At 59.7% G+C, this 16,002-nt stretch overlaps 1 protein-coding gene across 3 annotated transcripts; it reads right to left on the bottom strand.

Annotated features, from left to right (window-relative positions):
* Window positions 1–1,345: 1,345 nt before the first annotated feature.
* On the bottom strand, window positions 1,346–14,437 carry MMP25 (matrix metallopeptidase 25). Of its 3 annotated transcripts, none has more exons than XR_015245285.1 (11): window positions 13,808–14,437; window positions 13,289–13,421; window positions 11,742–11,886; window positions 11,371–11,663; window positions 6,458–6,634; window positions 6,281–6,365; window positions 6,048–6,130; window positions 5,114–5,266; window positions 4,768–5,025; window positions 2,885–4,619; window positions 1,346–1,807 (listed from the first exon to the last, which is right to left on the bottom strand). XR_015245285.1 is itself a non-coding variant. In XM_086691427.1 (10 exons), exons 1-10 carry the CDS (start codon window positions 13,895–13,897, stop codon window positions 4,348–4,350), a joined length of 1,689 nt encoding a protein of 562 aa, XP_086547553.1. In that variant the 5' UTR covers window positions 13,898–14,437; the 3' UTR covers window positions 1,346–4,347. The 3 variants fall into 3 exon arrangements, 1 of the variants encoding a protein (XP_086547553.1); XR_015245284.1 differs by having other exon boundaries at window positions 1,346–2,268; XM_086691427.1 differs by having other exon boundaries at window positions 1,346–4,619.
* Window positions 14,438–16,002: the final 1,565 nt, after the last annotated feature.

The raw sequence follows: 16,002 nt of genomic DNA on the forward strand, positions 1-16,002 counted from the left end.
GCACGTGTGTGGCACACGGAGACAGAAGCAAGGACAGGGAGACCGCCTGGGAGGGGGTGGGCAGGGCCTCTGGCTGTGCCCCCTCCACTCTCTGAGCTGGGGTGGGGAACTTCAGAGCCCAGGAACAAGCCTCTTTCTCAACCTTACCGGCCCAAGACAGGGAAAGACAGAGGGAAAAGTCCAGACTGGTGAGAGCAGATCAGGGCACTCCCAGGTTCTGGAAAATGAAGTCATCCTGTTGAGGGTCAAGTAAGGTACTAGGGAATGCTGACTAGGTCACTTGCAACGGAGCATACCCCAGCTCCAAAGTCCAGAGAATGTTCCAAGCACCTCCAGGCCCAAGGCAGAGCAGGGCTGGCAAGATCCCTAAGGTGGGCCCACTGGGAGGGGTGGGGAGGGGAGCTGAGCAGACTGCCCCATGGGCCCCTGCAGGGGAGGCTGGAGGTGACGCCTGTCTGCCACGGGACAGGGTGAAGCCCTCAGGAGGAACTGAGGGCCTAGGGTCAGCTGGCCAGACTATCCTGAGCCCTCCTGGGGCCGAGGGGCACCATGTCCCGGCCAGCCCTGTGCAGTTCTGGGGTCACCCCCAGTTCGGCTCGCCCTACTCTGGCCCAGAGTCCCCCCGCTTCACCACAGCCGTGTCTACCCTCTACACTGGGGCTGCCCGGTGCCTGGGGCCGCGAAACCGATCAAGGCCTCGATAGGGTGGTCAGGGTGACGGCCTCAAGGGCCGTGGGGGAAGGGTCTGTTCCAGCCTCTCTCCCAGGCCTGTGGATGACCTCTTCGTGCTCATGTCATTATCCTAGCATGCGCGTCTGTCCGCTAACTTCCCATTTTTATAGGGACACCAGTCTAACCGGATTAGGGCCCATCCAATGACCTCATTACCTTGATTCCCTCTACAAAGATCCTATCTCCAAATAGGGTCACCGTCTGAGGTTCTGGGGATTAGGACTTGAACACGAGGACCTGGGCTCCCGAGGGGCCCCCAGAAGGACAGAACTGTAAAGCAGATTTCCTTGGCGCAATCTCACTTGCATTGACTAGACCCCAGCAGGCGTCTCCTGGCCCCTTAGGAGCCCATCAATGGTCTGAAAAGCCCTGTGCACACCTCGGAGTCCAGATCCTTCCCTGAGCCATCTTTAAATTCCAGGTGGGGAGAGAAAAGGTGGCGGCTGCAGGTAACGGTCCTGGGCTTCTTTCTGGGGAAGCACGGCCCCCTGACCCCACGAGACGCTTGGCCCCTCCGTGACGGTCTCGCAGACCACTGTCTGCAAGCATTTTGCGTCTCGGCAGGCTGCACCATTTTCTATACAGCTTTGGCGAGAAACAACTCACACGCAACTCCCCCACTGAAGCGTATAATTCAACGCACAGAACCGTGCACCCGTCACAGCCAATTTCAGAACATTTTCGTCGCCTCAGAAAGGCGAGCCAGCACCCACCCCCCCATCCCAAAGCCCCGCCCAGACAGCCACGCATCTACTGTCTCTGGAGTTCCCTGGTCTGGATGTTTCATATACACGGAATCACATAGAGATGGTCACGCCGTGACCTTTTGTGGCCGTCTTTTGCACTTAGCACGGGGCTTTCAATTCCTCGGGGTTGTAGCGCGAACCCGCGCTTCAGTCCTTTCGAGGGCTAATGAACGCTCCGCTGTATGAACGTGCCACTTCCCGTATCCGCGCGTCTGTCCATGGACATTCGGGTTGTTTCCGCCTTTTGGCTCTTACGAATCACGCTGCTGTGGACGCCCGTGTACAAGTTTCTGTGCGGATGTCTGTTTTTAGGTCTCTTGGGTTCACGCCTAGGAGGGGAATTGTTGGCTCCTATGGTAACTGACTAGGTTTTCCACTTTTTGAGGAACCACCAGACGATTTTCCAAAGTTACTGCGCCCTTTCCTATCCCCAGCGGCAGGGCGTGATGGTCCGTTTCTCCACATCCTCGCCCACGCCGACTATGATGTTTTTGATTCTAGCCGCCCTGGCGGGTGTGAAACAGTATCCCCGTGTGGTTTTGATTTTCATTCCCCTTATGACTAGTGACGTCGAGCATCTTTTCGTGGGCTTGTCGGCCACTTGTACGTTGTCCTTGGAGGGATGTGCATTCTGATCCTTTGCCCGTTTTTAAATTGGGTCATTTACCTTCTGCTTATTAAGCTGTCAGAGTATTTTATATATTCTGGATACGAGCCTCTCATCAGATATGTCCTTTGCAAATATTTTCTCCCGTTTTGTGGGTGGTCTTTTCATTTTTTTAATGGTGTCCTTTGAAGCACAAATATTTTACATTTTGATTATGGGACCATTTTAATGATAAAAGTGATCAATTTGACCTGGCATTTTTCTGTAGTATACTTAAGAATATGTGTGTGTGTGTGTGTGTGTGTGTGTGTGTGTGTGTGTGTGTGTGTGTATTTTTCCCCCTAAGATTTACTTCTAAGTAATATCTACACTCATTGTGGGGCTGGAACTCACAACCCTGAGATCAAGACCCTCAGGCTCCACCAACGGAACCAGCCAGGTGCCGCAGACAAAGTGTTTTGTTTTAAAGTCGGCTCCGTGCCCAAGGTGGGGTTCAAACCCAAACCCACAACCCTGAGATCAAGAGTCACATGCTGTTCTGACTGAGCCAGCCAGGTACCCTTAATATATTTTTAAAGGCTGGAGAAGAAGTCTCCGTGTAGCACTAAAAGAAGCCCCAGATTTCACATTGGATGCCCCTCCTCTGAGGTCCCCTAGCCGACTTTTGAGTTTCTCTCTGTTCCCTCCTCCCACTCATTCTCTTTCCGTCTGTCACCCCACTGCCTGTCAACTCTGAATCCCAAGTTCTTCTACAAGACAGAGCAATTCAGGTCTGTCAAGCTCCTGCCACCAAACTCACCCCGGATCCATCTGTGCTCAGGAGAAATGAAGGGCTTTCTCTCGGGTCACTTTCATTGTCCTCCTGTGTGGGGCTCATAAGCTTTTAAAATATAAGTTTCCTCCTCCATATATTTTGAAAGGATCCTGACAGAGGCCCGGGTTTCGGGTTTTCTGGTGGCTTGGAATTCCCAGGTCACGGGTTGGCTGAAGACACCTGGCTGTTGCCCTCTGACTGGTCAGCTTGTCCTGACCGAGGGCCCTGCACGCTGGGACAGCAGCCCGCAGCCTCAGCCCCAGGCAGCACTGTGGGCGGATGGCAACCCAGGAAGTGGCCCCTAAGCGGCTCCACCCAAAGGGGATAGATCCTACTCGAGCATGGCCATCAACCTGATTCTGCAGAGAATGTGCTCAGGTTGGTCCCTGGGAGGGAGAACACTTCAGAGACACAGAAAAACCACAAGACAGAGATGACAGCTGTTGTCCCGGCCCCCTCGCCCATCAGGGCTGCCCCCCCAAGCTTACTCGAGTGCAGACTCCTGGCCCCAGCCCCCAAGTGATTCAGGGTGAGGGCATGGGATCCGCATTTTTAAGTTCCCTAGGTGATTCTGATGTGGAAGATTCCAGAAGTGCAGTTCCAGAGGCACTGATGTAGGTCCTGAATTCGGGGAGGAGTGGGAGGTGAATGAGGTGGTCCTCCCACTCATCACCCAGGGGTGCTGAGGAAGCAGTGGCCCCTGGATGGAAAGGGAACTCAGTCCACCGTCTTCACAGCACTGAGCCGCAGAGAACCCAAGAGTTCTCCCTGAGGGAAGCGGTACACACTCCAGTGTGGAGGGACTGAGTGGATTTTTAGGGATTGGAGGGTGTTCTGTTGAACCGGGACTGTTCTGGGTCCAAGATGGTGACCAGAAAGGAGGTCCACAGGGGCCTCGGTTGTGGAGGGTCGTCTGGGTGGCCACTGATGTCACCCAGGACATGGGGCACTGATGTCACCCAGGATATGGGACACTCGTGCTCAGGGGTAACTTGAGGGCTGGATCTGGGGTCCCTATCCACGTGGCATTGCCTGGGACGTTGCAGAAGCAGGACAGTGGGACTCTTCTGGGAAATTCGGAGCAGCAGGTGGAGAGAGGGGCTGGGGTTCAGTTGCCCCAATCAGTCCAGTCCTCTAAAGCCCCAAACAGCCAGGAGCCGCTATGAGGAACCGCTGTTGCCAGGTGGGGCCAGGGCTATAGTCACAGGCTGCTGAGAAGCACCAGCTCTTCCGGGGGAAAAAGAGCTTCCTGTAGCGGCAGCGCGTGGCGCAGCCAGGACAACGGTGGGGGTGGGGGTGGGGCTGGGGTTGGGGGGGGGAGGGTGAGAGGGGGGGTGCTGGAACGGCGAGGGTGAGCACATGGCCCGTCCAGTCTAAGGGCTAGCCATTTGTCCGCGTCCCCAGGGCGAAGCTCCAGCCGCATGAGCCCCGCCCCGGGACCGTCCCCCTCAGCTGGAGGCGACGCCCCCCACCAGCGGGGGTAGAAGGGACAGCAGGAAGGACAGCGACGGCCGCCCTGAGGCCTGATTGATCTCGCACTGACAATTGCAGGCTCCGGGCTCCCGGGTGGTTTTGGGGGGCCTGGGGGCGCGTGGGTCGGCGCTGGGGGCCGGGCAGTCCAGCCACTTGGGGCCCATGGGTTGGGGGGAGTCGGACTCCGCCTTGACGCTGCCCTTGGGAAAGCGCCAGTAGTAGGCGCCCTTGAAGAAGTAGGTGTCACCTGCGGGGCAGGGAGGAGACACTTCGGGGGCCGGTCCAGACTGCCCCTCCCGCCGCGCCGCGTCCCTCCTGAGGGCTCCCCGAAACCCCCAGGAGGTCCCCTCTCCCCGTCCCCGGGACCCCCAGCCCCTCCGCGCGCCCTCTCCCACCTGCGTTGCTGACGGTGACATCGTCGGGGGCGGGAGGCGCCCCTTCCCAAAGACTCAGGTCGCGGGGGTAGCCGGGGTCCGGGCGCGCGGCCGCCTCGTCGTACCGCCAGTAGCGCCCGCCCCGGATCAGGTAGGTCTTCCCGTTGAGCGGCCACGAGAACACGGCGTCCACCTGCTCTCCGGCCGGCAGCCCCAGCTCCGTGAGCGGCCGCGGGGCGCCCTCTAGCTGCCGCTCCTGGAACACCCAGAACTGGGGGCCTGGGGGGCGCGGGGGACGGCAGGTGAGCAGGGGCGCCCCCCACCCCGCTCCCGGCGCCACCCCGCCAGCGCCCCGGCGCCCGCTCACCGCTGAAGAGGAGGATGCCGCCGTCCCGGGGCCGGGCGTAGGCGGCCTGGATGACCTTCACCCCGGCGGGCAGCCCCTCCCAGAAGCGGTGGAGCCTGGCGGGCCGGGGCGACACCAGCTGTCCCGAGGGTTGAACGCGCCAGAACCAGGGGCCTGTGGGGGGGCGGGAGGGGTGGCCAGGGGGGCCCGAGATGACCAGAGTCTTCTCCCTCCAGAGGGTGCCTGGGGGACTCAGGTCATGATCTCAGGGCTCGCGGGATCGAGGCGGGCTCTACGCTCTCACCGAGGCGCCTGCTTCGGATTCTGTGTCTCCCCTGCTCGCTCCCTCGCTTTCTCAAAAATAAATAAACATTAAAAAAAAGAAGAAGAAGAAGAAGAAGAAGCGCTCCTTTATTTAAAAAAAAAAAAAAAAAAAAAAGTCTTCTCGCTCAGAGTGGGTGCTGGGACTCCCTCTGGCGGCTGGGCGAGGAAGTCCATCGGGATTTCACGGGTGCAGGGGCTCTGGAGTGACCAGCTCTCCCAGGACTTTTCTTTTTTTTTAAGTTCTTTTTTTTTTTTTAAGTTTATTTATTTATTTTAGACAGAGAGACAGAGAGACAGAGAGAGAGCAAGCTGGGAAGGGAAGAAGAGAGGAGACAGAGAGAGGATCCTAAGTAGGCTGGCTCCAGGCTCCCAACCAGCGGCACAGAGTCCCATGTGGGGCTTGAACTCACCAACCATGAGATCGTGGCCTGAGCCCAAACCGAGAGTCAGACACTTAAAGGAACAGGCTGAGCCACCCAGGCACCCCCTGGGCTTTCCTTTTTTTTTTTTTTTTTTTTTTTTGTCAGCACTGAGAGTCCCGAGTCCTGGGAAACCCCACAGGACTGGTGGGTCATCCTAAGGGGGTAGGTCGCCAACTACATTGCGTCAGGGGAGATCTAAGATGACTCACCTTTGAAGAAAAAGGTTTCACCACGGATGTTAGCGATAGCATCAAAATTGCCTTCGCATCGGTCAGGGGTGGGGAGAGAGGGGCTACAATGGAAAGGAGAGGTGAGTAGAGAGGAGTCAGGGCTCCTAGTGTCTTCACTTACCCTTGAGAAGAGCCCCGGGAGGTAGGGACTCTTACCAAGCCCACCTCACCAAGAACCACGCCGAGGTAGGGAGGTCACCCCCCTCACTCACCTGTCTGGGGGCAGGGCAGGGGGTGGGGGAGGAGGAGCCAAGGGTTTCCTTGTGGGCTTATCGTAAGGTGTCTGGGGCACCTTCCCTGTGGAGAGAGAGCCAGAGAGGCATGAGTCCCCCGACTCTGCTGATGAGGCCACAGGGCAAGCCACCGTCCCCGGTCCCCAGCCCCTGTACCATAGAGCTGCTGTAGGCCTTCCCGGTCGTCCTGGGATAGGCGGTACTTGTGGGGGTCGCCCACCGGGCCCTGGTAAAAGGGCCTCATGATTGAGTCCGGTGCCGAGGAGTGGCCCAGGCCCAAGGCGTGGCCAAACTCATGAACAGCCACAGCAAACAGGTCCGTCCCCTCACCATCTGGGGAAGGAGGGAGACTGGGCTCGAGCTCTACCCTTCCCCCCACGCCAGAAAAGAAGGCGGCCAGGAAGCCCCCGGAGGGGGGCCTGCTGGCAGAGGGACAGCTGGACAGCGGGAGACCCTCCAGACACGGCCACACCCAGACCCCTCCCCGAGTCACCGTCCTTCCTAGGTGCGTTCACTTACTCAGGAGGTTTTTTTCTAGTAGCCTGGTCTGGCAGTTCTGGACACTTGGGGACAGGACCGGAGACCCGCAGAACGGGTCAGGGAAGGGGCAGGAGGAGATGGACTGGACAGAGGAAGGGGTGGCCTTCCTGCCGTAGTCCTGGCCCCCAGGAAAGGAAGCCCGTGCACTCGGAAACACTCTGGGGAAAGCGGGAACCTGGGGGTGCACACGGGTCTCCGGAGGAAGCCCCAGCCTTGGAGTCTCCCTCTTTCGGGCTGCCGTCTGGGGCCACACGCCCCCACCCACAAGGAATGTCGCTCAGTCTCCTTGGCCCGGGGTTCCCAAGACGTTCGTCCCTCTCCCACGCTCATGGTGCTCCACTCCCTCCTCCCATGCACGCCCCTCTAGTGCCCACACCCCCATCCACCTTTCCGGGAGCCTCCCCCCTCCCCAGCTTCAGACGGCTCCTCAGGCAGGCTCTCTCGGCCCTGGCGGCCAGCCTCGTTCCCACCCTCTCTGACCACAGCCTCGTCCTCGGGGACCCAGCCTGGGCGCCAGGAGCGAGCCTGTGTCCACTGCCAGCTGCTGGCCGAACCCCAGCTCCTCATCGACCCAGCGGCTGCCCGCCGGCTCCTCCTCCAGCCCCGAGAGGCCGAGGGAGCGAGACAGCAAGAGAGGCGAGCAGCTGCCCAGATGTTGATGTGCCGCGTGGAAATCCCTAACCAGGGTCAGCGGTGTTGAAGGCGGAAGTGACCCGGTGAGTCGGAAAGCAAATTTCTCTCAGCCCCTCAAGGCTACTGGACGAGAATGTGAGCGTGAAGGGGTGAGCGAGGGGTGACACGGGCCGTCATTTACGTCTCGTAAACCTCTTCCTTCCAGCCTCATTTTACGGGTGGGAAACTGAGGCACGGGGCGGTCAGGTTAAATGACAGTACGGCCAATTAGTGCCTTTCAGCAGCGATTTCACCTGACCTTGGTCCAAATGCATCCATACTGACAGGTCTCCGTGTGGACTGTGGGTTTTCTTACTGCACTGAGTCCCTTTTCTGAGAAACTGGAGGAAGTTGGGTGTTTATGACAAGTGGATCTCTTTCCCCCTCCTTCCCTGCTTCGCCTCCCCCTTTGGCCACACCCATCATTGCACCCTTCACCACCCCCCTCCCATGCAGCTGGGGGAATTGCACAACCGCAGCCTCAGCCCTAGTCCACAAGACTCCCGGTGGCCGCTCTCCGAGGGTCATCGATACCTCCTCCCAGTCCTGCTCTAGACCTCACCAGGCAGATCGTTTGAGCTCTCCACTAGCCTCAATTCCAAGCCCACAGCCCCTCAAGCTGCTCCCCAGCTCCAGCCTTAACTCTTAAGAGAGGACAAGTAGGTCAGATGTGTTTCCTATTTCATCAAGACACGCCGGCCGATGTAATCTGTAACTTCCTGTGCACCCAGGCAGATAGCTGTATCTCCCCCGTGCTCACCTCCTATCTCCTGCCCTGCCCTATGTGAGGCCCCTGCTTCGCTCACCTCCTGTAGGACAAGAACCCATCCATCCATCCCTGCATCCCTGTGTATGTCTGTCCATCCATCCTTCCATCCATCCATCCATCCGTCCGTCCATTCATCCATCCATCCATCCATCCGCCCATCCGTCCATGCATGCATGCATCTATCCATCTGTCCATTCATCCATCCATCTGTCCATCCGTCCATCCATCCATCCATCCATCCATCCATCCATCCATCCGCCCGTCCATGCATGCATCCATTCATCCATCTGTCCATCCATCCATCCATCCATCCCATCCGTCCATCCATCCATCTGTCCATCTGTCCATCCATCCACCTGTCCATCCATCCATCCATCCCATCCATCTATCCATTCATCCATCCATTCATCTATCCATCCATCCATCCATGTGTCCATCCATCCATCCATCCATCCATCCATCCATCCATCCATCCCATCCGTCCATCTGTCCATCTATCCATCCATCCATCCATCCATCCATCTGTCCATCCATCCGTCTATCTGTCCATCCATCCATCCATCCATCCATCCATCCATCCATCCATCTGTCCATCCATCCACCTGTCTATCCATCCATCCCATCCATCTATTCATCCATCCATTCATCCATCCATTCATCTATCCATCCGTCCATCCATGTGTCCATCCATCTGTCCATCCATCCATCCATCCATCTGTCCATCCATCCATCTATCTGTCCATCTATCCATCCATCCATCCATCCATGTGTCCATCCATCCGTCCATCCATCCGTCCATCCATCCATCCCACACCTCTTTCTTTCTGTTGGCTCATCCAGCATCACTAAGTGCTCAAGACCCTCATCCTAAATCACCTCAGTACCTCTCCGTATCTGTATCTGCCCCCATCCACACCCCTCTCCTTCCCTAGCAAGTTCTGTGGTCAGTGGTGTAAACTCAGAGTTCACTTCCTCAACCCCTCTCATGTCTGACTTCACTGTGGTCGGGACTCCTCCCCCACCTGCCAAGGCTGCAGGCAACCGAGGTCCCTTTGTCCCCAGACGATCAGATCTAGGCCCATGTAACTTACTGGACTGGCCTGCTGCCCTGCCCACTGCTGACCACTTCCTTCTTTGCTCTAGTTCTTGGTCACCTGTGGGCCCGTTCTTTCTCCATTGCCTTTGATCCGCCCCCCCGCTACCCTCCCCTTAACTGTGGGGCTCTCCACAGCTCCATACTTGACCCTCACGTTCTACACTTTCCTCCTGGAGCCTTAGCCACCCCCCGAGTGCCACTGACTCTAATCTGCCATGAGGCCCAGCTCATAGCAGCTGGCAATGAACAGAGCGTTACTTCCGGCCGGCCCTGTGCTGACAGCCGTAGGTCAATTACTTATTAGATCTGCAAGCCCACCCTGCCAGCAGGTACTGTTGTAACTCCCATTTCTCAGACGAGGAAACTGAGCACATCGAGGTCAAGAAACTTACATGTGTGGCAAGCAGAGGAGCCCTCACCTGAGTTCCACTTCAAGCCGGCATGCTTAAATGCTGCGTGACACAGCCTCAGGTCTGTGCATGCTGTGGGCACCTCGCCCAAACCCTACAGAGCCTGTGCGCCCATCCTCTGGCTGCCCCCCTCCCCAGAAGATGGCTCTTCCTTCTGGCCAGCCTCCAGGCCACAGGAAGCTCGCAGCCAATGGTGGATTGCTAAGACTGGAAGAGCTGGAACCCTAGCCCCCAGGCAGGACCGACCCTGTGAGCTATTCATGCTCCTGAGCTCAGGCTCCTCTCAGCTGAGACCACGTCCTGGCTAAGCCTCTTTCCCCAGCCCTCTCTTGCTTCCCTTTCCCCTGAGAACATACCCTGCGAAACTGCTTGCACAAGACTTTTCAACTCGAGCTCCACTTCTGGGGAACGTGACCTAAGCCAGAGAAGTCCAAGTTCTAAAGCAAGACACTCAACCGCTAATGCACCGCCTGCACGGAAGGGCCCACAAGCAGTGCAAACCCGAGGCCAAGGTGAAGTCACCCTGCCCTCCAAGGGCCGGCTCTTCCTCCTGCGGCACCTCCCACGGCCATGAACAAGACCCCTTCCTGTCCGTCCCCTCTGCCGCCAGGATCCAGTGGGATCCCAGTCCCTGCCCATCCGACTAAACAGCCCTCCCCCCCCACCCCTGTGCCACTAGCCCTGACTACCCTGTGTCAGCCAGCTCAGTGGCTTGCGCTTTGTCCTCTGCGCCCACCCCGCACCCCCACGCACTCGGGGACAGCGGGACCTGGTGGGCTAGTCGGCACGCGGTACACATGTGTGGAATAAACAAAGTCACCCCTTCTAGGAAGCCCCGTCCGTCAAAGGTTCTGGGCGGGCCTCCGCTCGAGGCCGTGGTCCTCCGGGACTTCCTCTGCTATGATTTTCCGCAGCCGCATCACCGTGTGTAGCAACTGCCGGTTACCCTTCTGACTCAGGTGCTGCGCACGGCTGCTTTCCCATCTCTCGGTCCTCAGCTCCAGCTTGGCGCTGGACACCCAAGAGGCCTCTATGATGGGCGATTTTGTGTGTCCGCTGAGCCAGCCTGTGGCGCCCAGTTGTTGAGCCGAGCACCAGGCCAGGTGTGGCTGTTTGGGGTATGGTGTACATGGGCTCTGCATCTACGATCCGTTGACTACAAGTAAAGTAGACAGTGTTCCATGGTGCGCGGGCCTGGTCTGATCAGTTGAAGGCCTTAAGAGCAAACCTGAGGCTTCCCAGGGGGAGAAAGGAATTCTGCCTCCAGACTGCAACACAGAAAGCCTGCCTGGGTTTCAGGCGAGCCGGCCTGGCCTGCAGACATCGGACTCAGGATTGCCACATCAACTCTCACTTGAATTTCCAGCCTGCAGGACTGCCCTACAGATTTAGGCTCGCCAGCCTCCCCCATCCTACGAGCCAGTTGTTTAAAATAAATCACTTACACACACGCGCGCGCACACACAAGCATCCTTACTGGTTCTGTCGCTCTAGAGAAACCCAACGGACACAGCGTCCATCGATACGTGTGATTTCATAGGGACAGACAGACTCGGGGAGAGGACGTCTCGGAAGGTCGTACCTTTTGACCCATAAGTCCAGATCTCCTCGTCGTCGAAGTGCGTGTCCCCAGAGATGGAGTGTTCCCCGGGGAAGAAGGCGTGGGCTAGGGTCCCTCCCTGCCCGTCGAAGGGGTAACTGTCCTGGTGGTACGCCCGGGCAAAGTCGATGACGATGTCGGGCTCCGTTGGGCTCTGAAAGCCCACCTCCTGGAATTTGAGGCCTGACTCGACGCCCCAGGTGGTCAAGGCGTGGTGCAGGAGGGTCCTCACCATCTCCTGGCTCAGTGCCGAGCTCTGGGGGAAGGAGTGCACCCTGGGGAGACAGAAGGCAGCCCTTGGAGGCTGGGCCCGGCAGGCGGCGGGCCAGGGTGGGGAGGACACCGTCTCCTACCTCCACGTCAGCGTTCGCTTCTTCCACACGCTGCCGCTCAGGGCATAGCGCCGGCGACGGCGACGACGTCTCACCAGCTCTGCCGCCCCCAGCACATCAGGCAGGGAGCAGCGGGGCCTGTGCATGGTGGCCATGGTCACCGGGTCTGTGGGAGGGGTTGCGGGGCAAGGGGATCAGCAGGAGGACAAACGGCTGCTAGTCACGGACCCAGCCGCTTCTCCATGGACCAACAGGCTCAGAGAGGCTGAACCGCAGGCCCAAGAGGGCCCCGCCGCCGCTTGGATTTGCACGCAGGCTGCCCAGTTCCGGAAGCCAGCTCGTCCCAAAGGACAACACAGCTCTTCAGGACAGCACCCCAGCCTTCACCGGGCCCTGGACGGACTGCTGCCTCCATGCGGTGCTCGGATCTGGGGTCTGGGCTTCCTGCTTCCCTGAGCCCTGGTGATCGGATGTGGCAGAAAGGAGCCATGGGGTGCCGTGTGGACTCGTCTGAGGCTGGAGCCCCCTAGGCGGTTGACACATCTGACACCATAGGTCCCCAGGCCTCACCGCATCAGAGACCCAGGCGGGCTGGGTCTCTGGTCTCCCAGGTTAGACCTGCCTGGAATCCCCTGTCCTAGCTCGGCTCCCTTCCCAGCTGTCCCCTCGTCTTCAAGTGAAGGTCAAAGCTGACCACTGGTCAGGTGACAAAGGGCAATCGAGCACGTACAGATCCAGACACTACTCGGCGGGGAACAGGGCACCGAGAGGTCCTATCTCCTCCTGTGGCCGGCCAGCGCGCCCTCGGTTCCCTTCTTCCCCATTTTACCCAAGAGACGAGCCTCTCAGCTCTACCTCCAAAACATGCACCTTGAATTCAGCTCCCTCCTTCCTGGTCTCCATTCTCCATCAGCAACCAGAGGAAGCTTACAACTGTAAATTCAGTCCAGTTGTCTCCCTCCTTCAAATCCTCTGGTGGTTGCTTATCATGCTTGTAATCAAACCCAAACTTCTTTCAAGCATCACACCCCCCCTCATCCCCCAGTCAGGCTCTTGCTTAGCTTTTCAATCCTCCTCTCATTACAGGCACAACACCTTGTGGCTACCACTGGGCCTTTGCACTTGCCTGGGACTCTTCTCCATCTTCCCATGGCTGGCGCCTCTTATTTGTGTCCCCTGGGTTCTTTGTCTCATATGAGCTCCCTTCAACTCATGACCCCTTTCAGAGGGATGTTCCCTGACCAGCATTTTATTCTCTTCAAAACACGAATCACCATCTGAAATGACCTGGCCTATTTCGAGTCTTGATCCGTCTGTCTCTCTTCTCTAGAGGGATGAGAGCAGGGACCTTTTCTGCTTTGTCCATCACTGTACCAGTAGAGCCAGAAACGGCCTTACACATTAGAGACTCTTAGTAACTATTTACTAAAAAGAAATGCCTGAGAACCTCCTGGGTTGGTCCCGGGGAATCAGCATTTTCATAGCTCCCGGGATTCAGGTGTGTGGGGAGGTTTAGAAACCGCTGGGTGCAGGGGCAGGGCGGGGGCGGGGGGGGGGTGTCTACCTACCCAGGAGGCCTGTCTCAGGCAGCCCGGCAAACCTCTGCATGACCTTGATAGCATCCCTCAGCTTCGCAGGGCTCTGCAGCTGTGCTTGGGCAGGGTGGGGTGGCGGCAGGTAGCCGTAGCGGGTCAGCCAGTCCTAGGCCGCAGGAAGGAACAGGTGAAGGGGGAAGAGTGCCAGAGACTCCCCCTTCCCGTCTCCATCCTGGGAGCCCCACCCTCGCCAGCCACCCAGGCATCCGGAGCCCAGGGGTCCCAGCCCCGGCCACTGCCTGCTGTCCCTCTCAGAGTCCGGTCTCTCCAGCCCTGGGCTCTGCCTAGATCCATCGGTCCTGGTCTCCACCTCCCCGCCCCAAGCCCTTTATAGATCTTCAAATCCCAGCCCCAAACCTCATGGGTCCGAGAATCTGGGTCCCCAGACCCCATCCCCCGGCGCTCTGACTTGGAATCAGCCCCCTCCTCCGGACCCAGGCGCCCTCACCCCGCCCCCCGCACTCCCCAGGGGCGCGCAGACCCCGCGCTCACCACTCCCAGGCTCACGTCCTGCGCGGAGGGCTCCTGGGCGCGCGCGGGCGACGGCAGCAGCAGGAGCAGCAGCGCCAGCAGCCCAAGCATGTCCGCGGGGCTCGGGGGGCCCGACCGCGGCGGCTCCGGGGACCCGGGGCAGGGGGTCGGGGGCCGGGAGAGGCCCGGGGAGCCCTGCGCGAGGTGGCAGCGGTGGGCGGGAGGACGGGCGCCGGGACCCAGGGAGGCCCGACGCGGGGGACCCGGAGGCGTCCAGAGGAGGGCCCGGGGGTGGAGGGGGGGCTGGGGTCGCTGCGGGTCCCGGGAGGCCGGAGAGGGGACGGGAGGGGCGGCGGTGCAGCCTCTCCGGGTGCGCGGCGGCGGCCTCTGGGTCCCGGGCCGGCCCGGCCCCTCCCCCCGGGCGGGGCAGGGCTGTCGCACCGGATGAGCCCAGTCTTCGGACGGCCCGCGGGCAGCGACCAGCCGGACCCCGAGACCCTCCTCCGGGCGCTTCCGAGAGCGCGGGCGGCGCGGGTGGGGGTGGCGGCGAGGAGCCCGTGCCGAGCGCCCCCCGTGCCTCCCCCGGCCGCGGCCGCAAGTTTCTCTTCCCAGAAGCCGGCTCCGCTGGGACTCTCCCGGGCACGGCTCGTTTCTCCTTTCATCGCACGCCGAGGCCGGGCCCGAGGGGGTGGGGGGGAGGGGCGGCTCCGCGGCGCCCCTCCCCCTCCCGCCCTGCCCGGAGCCCCCCCGCGGGGGTGGGGCTGGGACGCGCCCCTGCTCCGCGGGCGCCCGGGGGCGCTGGTCCCCCCGCCACGCGGGCTGCGGGGGTCTCGGCGTCCGCGGGCCGCGCCCCCCTCGCCGCAGGTGCCAGACGTTTAGGATCCCGGGGCCCTTGCGGAGGCTCGGGCGCCTAGGACCCGGGAGGGGGCGGGGGGGAGGGGCGGATCCCGCAGAGGCTCGGGGACCCGCAGGGCCACGCCTCACCCCTTCCCGGGGAAGCCCAGGGAGAAATGGGCGGGGGGGGGGGGGCTCCCCGAGAGGGGCGAGGGGCGCGCGAGGGCCAAGGCTCTGTCTCTGGAGCCGTGCAGCGACCGGGCCCCACGTGTTTTAGACAAAATAAATAATGAGCAGGATTAGCGAGCTGGAGACGCAAACTCAAACAGTGAGATCCCGGCTGCGCTCATCAAATACCACACACCGGGTGCCGGAGACAGCGGACATGTATTTGTCCACACAGTTCCGGAGGCTGGAGGGCCGAGACCCAGGTGGCGGCCAGGTGGCTTCCTCCTGCCGTTTCCGTCCTTCTCCTGGGCTTGCAGGTGGCCCTGGCGCGTCCTCTGTGCCCGCGCAGCCCCGCTGCCTCTGTGTGCCCACATCTCCTCTGTGAGGACACGGGCCACCCTGACGGCCTCCGTTTACCTTCGTCGCCTGGGTAAAGTCCCTGCCTCTAAAAACTGTCACCGTCTGAGGTCCTGGGGATTAGGACTGGACACGCAGTCCGTGGCAAATCCCACAAAACCCTGCACTCCTCCTCCCGAGTTTCTCCTTTACTCTCAAACTGCGGCACTCACAACACTTCTTTTTTTAATGTTTATTTATTTTTGAGAGACAAAGAGCGACAGAGTGCAAATGGGGGAGGGGCAGAGAGAGGGGGAGAAACAGAATCCGAAGCAGGCTCCAGGCTCTGAGCTGTCAGCACAGAGCCTGATGTGGGGCTCGAACCCACAAACCGTGAGATCACGACCTGAGCTGAATTTGGATGCTCAACCCACAGAGCCCCCCAGGCGCCCCAGCAACAATTCTGACACCAGATGTGTGTGGGGTTTTTCCCCACATCAAGCAGTTATTTGGCACACGAGCTGAGTGTACTGCCTTTCAACTCAATTTTTTAAAGTTTATTTATTTAGTTTGAAAGAGAGAGACAAGACAAGTGAGCAGGGGAGGAGCAGAGAGAGAAGGAGAGAGAGAATCCCAAGCAGGCTCCCCACTGTCAGCGCAGAGCCCGACTCAACTCCGGCCTCAAATCACCAGCTGAACCGAAGCCTGAGATCACGACCTCAGCTGAAACTAAGAGTCAGACGCTTAGCTTAACCGACTGGGCCACCCAGATGCCCCTCAGTTCAACTCTGACACTCCCTGGAGTTATCCCAGACCCCACAGGGTAAGGGCTCAATCCCTCTAGACTCCCCCCACCCCACTTCGGTTGCCAGCCATTA

Source organism: Puma concolor, chromosome E3, assembly GCF_028749965.1.
Source record: "Puma concolor isolate L17-30 chromosome E3, mPumCon1.1.hap2, whole genome shotgun sequence".
Lineage (NCBI taxonomy): Eukaryota > Metazoa > Chordata > Mammalia > Carnivora > Felidae > Puma > Puma concolor.

Excerpts from the sequence above, each read along its gene's own strand:
- MMP25 (XM_086691427.1), bottom strand. The coding sequence starts at position 13,897 with ATGCTTGGGCTGCTGGCGCTGCTGCTCCTGCTGCTGCCGTCGCCCGCG. Across the intron at positions 13,422-13,807 it reads AGGACGTGAGCCTGGGAGTG|GACTGGCTGACCCGCTACGG; the intron begins GTGAGCGCGGGG and ends CCTGCGGCCTAG. Across the intron at positions 4,620-4,767 it reads TGTCACCGTCAGCAACGCAG|GTGACACCTACTTCTTCAAG; the intron begins GTGGGAGAGGGC and ends CCTGCCCCGCAG.